Below are 5,076 nucleotides of genomic sequence, written 5' to 3'. Positions count from 1 at the left end.
CGGTGTCGATTGGACGACGTCTTGACGATGCTTGGCATCAAATTGGTATCAGAGCCCGGCTGTGGTCGCCCACAGCACGTTTCTGACACCGCATCGCATATAGCTGCATCTGCATTTATCATCTGTTTTGAACATTCATATAGGATTCCCAAGAATGGCCGTAGAGACGCGATCCACACGGATGGCACAACGCGGAGGTTCTACCTCCCCGCGATGAACCGAACTGTCGCAAGACGAGAGGGGCAATGAGATTGCCCTCTCGGGACCCCAACCGGTGACCCCGGTGGCCGACCCCGTCCTACCACATGTCGAGGCCACGCGGACCACACCCGACGACATGGGTGCTCCTGGCATATTGGGCCCTTCGGACTTCTCCGGTGAGCCATGCGAGCAGCAGCTCTCTCCACGCGGCTCGTCGCGATTCCTCAATGACGCCTCGCCGAGTGATTACGAGGATAGGGCCATCGTAGGTTGGCGCCCACACGGGAAAGCTCCTGTTGTCGAGCACACTCCCCGAGTGACCCCAACACTGGGTTGAGGACGAGGACGAGGAGGCGCCTCTCGCAAGTACCCGCCAAGAGAAGAACTTCCGGACGACCAAGGAGCTTTTTCGCGCCATGGCTGCTAGGATGGAACGCATAGAGCGCATGTTCGCTGACCAACAGGCATCAGAGCATGGAGGAGGTGGGACCGGCTGCCCGAGGGCAACCTCACCACGCATCAGGGGTGGTTCGACAAGAACCCCATGGCAGACTCATCCATGACCTCGACACGGATTACGAGGTTTTTGACCATTAATCTGACGGCGCCCCCCCGTAGGGACGCCTAGTTAGGGGACCAGCGCAAGAGCCCCAGGATATCCACGCTTGGATATGCAGCATCGCGGGACAACTTTGCCCGGGGGTACGACGCGGACCGACTGGTCCGCCCGGACCCTTACGCTCGCCACCATGAACGAGGCATGGGCCATGACTATCCAGTCCGATGATATGATCCCATCCAGCCTCGAGACCTGCGGATGGTTGACCTGCCGGCGCACCGTGATGACTATTTCAAGCCGCCCCCGCCACGATACTATGGGGTTGGCGACGTCCCCCTACCACCACAGCGCGCGATGCCCTTAGACCGTGCACCTCGGGATGGTCCTCCCCACCTTTGGGACGACCGCGCCCATGAATCGTTCCCGCCCCGTCGCCACTTGGAGTAGCGACGAGGAGACTACCCCGTGCCCGTACGACATTATGACGATGATGAACGTCGGCGCGAAGAGCATCGTGCACACATCTAGAGAAGCGTGCACGCCGACGTTGCCATTTTTGAGGGCTCTCGGAAGCTCAAAGAGTTCATCGACTGGGAGTCAAACATGAACTCGTACTTCTGGTGGTATCATATGGACGATGACCTATGTGTCGAGTACGCGGAGACACGACTTGGCGGACAGGCCAAGATCTTTTGGGAAAACGAACGAGTCGCCGCCGAGCAACGAGGATGACCCATTACGTCCTGGGTGGACATGGCGCAGAAGCTAAGGAGCAAGTACATTCCTTGACAGTACGAGATGTCACTCTTCCTCTCGTGGCTCGACCTCAAATAGGGTCGACTCCCGGTGACGGAGTACATCGAGGCTTTCGAGGAATGTTGGATGTGCTGCCGCTTCATGGAGGACCCACGAGTTATCATTGGACTCTTCACCCACGGCCTCCGGCCGGCCTTGCGCAGCAAGGTCCTCGAGTGCCAACTGGCCGAGGTTGACGAAGTGTATCATCTAGTGGAACACATGGATCCACCGGCCGAAGACACCCCGGCACCGAGCGCGAACACTGCGCCTTGGACTCCACCCGTCCGGCCCTTTCCCGCTCATACTGCACCACGCGCGACCACACGGGTCACGCCGACCACCGGGGGACAAGGGACCCCCCCGGTCACTTTAGTGGGGTCCATCCCATAAGCTCGGGCCGTCGCCAGCGACTTACCGGCCCGGAGCGCTGCCACCAGTCAGGCACACATCACGTGCTACAAGTGCCAGGGACGAGGACACCGGGCCAACCTATGCCCCTCCGCACTTTTGATCGATGCCAGTGATACCGAGCAGGATCATATTGATGGAGCAGACATACTGCAAGAGGACCACTACCATGGAGACGAGGAATACGCCCTTGAGTATGAGGAGCCCGATGGTCAGATTGGATATATACAGATCATCGAGGCACGAGGAACCGCTCCCATGGCCGGCCGTGCGTCCACCCGGCCGTTGGCCAACATCGCCGTCGACACACCCGGCACTAGTAGAGCTCGACCATCTCCTCGGGTTACCACTCCCGCTAGGACTCCCCCGGCTGCGCCCCAGCCGACGCTGTTCGTTGATGCGGCCCTCCGTACCTCAATCTTCTACATGTACGTCAAGATCAATGGCAAGACGTGCAAAGTGATCCTAAACAGTGGCAGTTGCATCAATGCCATTTTCGACACGATGGTCACCGGATTAGGGTTGGCAGCGATAGAGCACCCCACTCCGTATGACGTCTCATGGATCGATGCTTCTTCACTATCCGTGAAGCGTCAATGCCGCGTCTCGCTAAAGGTTAGCACCTATGCCGAGGACGTCCTCTGCGATGTACTACACATGAAGGTGGGTAGCATCATCCTAGGCCGCCCGTGGTTGTATGATCACGACGTCACCTTGGCCAGACATGCAAACACCTGTTCGTTCATGTATTAGGGACGACGGGATACATGGCACCCTTATCTCATGAAGCCGGCGAACAAGCCGGCCGCGACCAAACCCGTAGGGTTGATGGTCATTAGAGGACCCTTATTCGCCCGTGACCTGGGCCGCGAGGGTGACGACACGCGCTTGTGTCTCACCGTCACCCTCGACGTCCCGGCCGACCCCTAGTTGCCCCTCGTTCACCTGAGGTGGAGGCTCTCATATCAGAGTTCGGAGACGTCTTCCCGGATGAGCTACCAGGTGGATTGCCCCCGATGCGGAACATACAGCACGCAATCGACCTGGTACCCGGTGCATCGCTACCGAACCTACCACACTATCGCATGGAGCCGTCGAAGTACGAGGAGCTACTACGGCAGGTCAGGGAGCTCTTGGAGAAGGGCCTTATTCAGGAGAGCCTGAGCCCTTGTGCGGTACCAGCTCTCTTAGCGCCGAGGAAGGATGGCACGTGGCGCATGTGCTACAATAGTCGTGCCATCAACAAGATAACGGTCAAGTACCGTTTTCCCATTCCCCGAGTCCAGGATTTATTTGACATGATGGCAGGATCTACTATCTTCTCTAAGATAGATCTGAGAAGCGGATACCATCAGGTTCAGATTCATCCCGACGACGAATGGAAGACTGCCTTTAAGATAAAGGACGGTTTATATGAGTGGAGAGTCATGCCATTCGGCCTCTCCAACGTGCCTAGTACTTTCCAGCGCCTCATGAATGAGGTACTACGCGCGTTTATAGGGAAGTTCGTAGTCGTCTACTTTGACGACATCCTCGTCTATAGCCGATTGAAAGACGAGCACCTCGACCACCTCTGGCAAGTTTGAACGGTCCTGCAGCGCGAGCAGCTCTACGCTCACCCAAAGAAGTGCAGCTTCCTTACTTCGGAGGTTGCCTTCCTCGGCTTCATCGTCTCGGCTCAGGGCGTTGCCGCCAACCCGGAGAAGGTCCCGGCCATCACGTCGTGGCCGACACCGGCCAATATGCATGACGTTAGGAGTTTCATAGGTCTCGCGACCTTCTATAGGCGATTCATACGGAACTTTAGTTCCGTCACGGCACCCATCACCGACTGCCTCAAGGAGGAGTCATTCGCTTGGACACCGGCAGCAGAACGAGCTTTCCAGCAGATAAAGCTCATGATGACCCAGGCGCCGATACTACGCCTTCCCGACTTTGGGAAGGTCTTCAAGGTCACATGTGATGCCTCGGGCATCGGGATCGGAGGCGTCCTCAGCCAAGAGGGTCGCCCAATCGAGTTCTTCGGCAAGAAGCTGAACGACGCCAAGCTGCATTACTCCACATATGACAAGGAGTTCTACGCTGTCATACAGGCCTTGCGGTATTGGCGGCACTACCTCCTATCCTCGGTGTTCGCACTCTTCTCAAACCACGAGGCGCTCAAGTATCTGCACTCACAGTAGAAACTGAGCAACCGACACGCCAGGTGGGTCGAGTACCTACAGGACTACACGTTCGTTATCAAGCACACGAAGGGCAAGGATAATGTCGTCACCGATGCCCTTAGCAGGAGAGCCCACATGCTGAATGTCATGAAGGTGACAGTCCTAGGGTTTGAGACTGTCAGAGATGGGTACGACAGCTGCCCCGATTTCAGCCCTATCATCGCCGAGGTCCGACGAGGCCCGTCCCAGGACTATAGGGACTTCGTCCTCACTGATGAATATCTGTTCTATAAGAACACATTATGCATGCCACGCACGTCGCTGCGTGACTTCCTCACTTGGGAATGTCACGCCGGAGGACTTAGCGCTCATTTTGGCCACGACAAGACAATCGCAGCCGTAGAATACTAGTTCTACTGGCCTTCTCTAAGGAGCGATGTCGACAACATAGTTGCCCAGTGCCGTGTATGTGCCTTGGCAAAGCAGGTCAAGAAGAGCGCCAGATTGTATACCCCACTACTGACGCCCAAGCGTTCGTAGGATGATGTGAGTATGGACTTCATCCTGGGATTGCCTCGCACCGCAAGGCACCACGACTCCATCACGGTAGTGGTGGATAAGTTTTCAAAGATGGCCCACTTCGTGCCTTGGGCGAAGACGTCGGACGCCGTGAAGGTCGCTCAGCTCTTTTTTAGGGAGATTGTGCGCCTTCACGGCCTGCCATCCTCGATCGTGTCTGATCGCGATGTACGCTTCACAAGTTACTTTTGGAGGACCTTGTGGAATCTCTTGGGCACGAAGCTCAAATTCTCGACTGCCTACCACCCGCAGAGCGACGGTGAAACGGAGGTTGTCAATTGGAGTTTGGGCAACCTTCTACATTCCCTAGTTGGCGAACACCTCACATCGTGGGATCTTATCATACCACGTGCTGAGTTCGCATAC

The 5,076-nt window shown here is 56.8% G+C and overlaps 1 protein-coding gene across 1 annotated transcript; it reads left to right on the top strand.

The window, feature by feature from the left end:
- The first annotated feature begins 1,657 nt into the window (after positions 1 to 1,657).
- LOC144704964 (uncharacterized) lies at positions 1,658 to 4,542 on the top strand. The gene is made up of 7 exons (XM_078577548.1): positions 1,658 to 1,758; positions 1,966 to 2,629; positions 2,720 to 2,840; positions 2,936 to 3,141; positions 3,565 to 3,672; positions 3,877 to 4,067; positions 4,173 to 4,542. Exons 1-7 carry the CDS (start codon positions 1,658 to 1,660, stop codon positions 4,540 to 4,542), a joined length of 1,761 nt encoding a protein of 586 aa, XP_078433674.1.
- The last annotated feature ends 534 nt before the right edge of the window (positions 4,543 to 5,076 follow it).

Source organism: Wolffia australiana, chromosome 6 (assembly GCF_029677425.1).
Source record: "Wolffia australiana isolate 7733 chromosome 6, ASM2967742v1".
NCBI lineage: Eukaryota > Viridiplantae > Streptophyta > Magnoliopsida > Alismatales > Araceae > Wolffia > Wolffia australiana.
Note: the sequence above shows the minus strand (reverse complement) of the source record. Positions and strands in the feature narration are given on the sequence as shown.

Bases quoted from the DNA above. Each gene is read 5' to 3' on its own strand.
- LOC144704964 (XM_078577548.1), top strand. From the start codon at position 1,658: ATGGAGGACCCACGAGTTATCATTGGACTCTTCACCCACGGCCTCCGG. The intron at 3,142-3,564 runs GTACCAGCTCTC...ACGGTCCTGCAG, and splicing joins AGAGCCTGAGCCCTTGTGCG to CGCGAGCAGCTCTACGCTCA. The intron at 4,068-4,172 runs GTATTGGCGGCA...CCGACACGCCAG, and splicing joins GCTGTCATACAGGCCTTGCG to GTGGGTCGAGTACCTACAGG.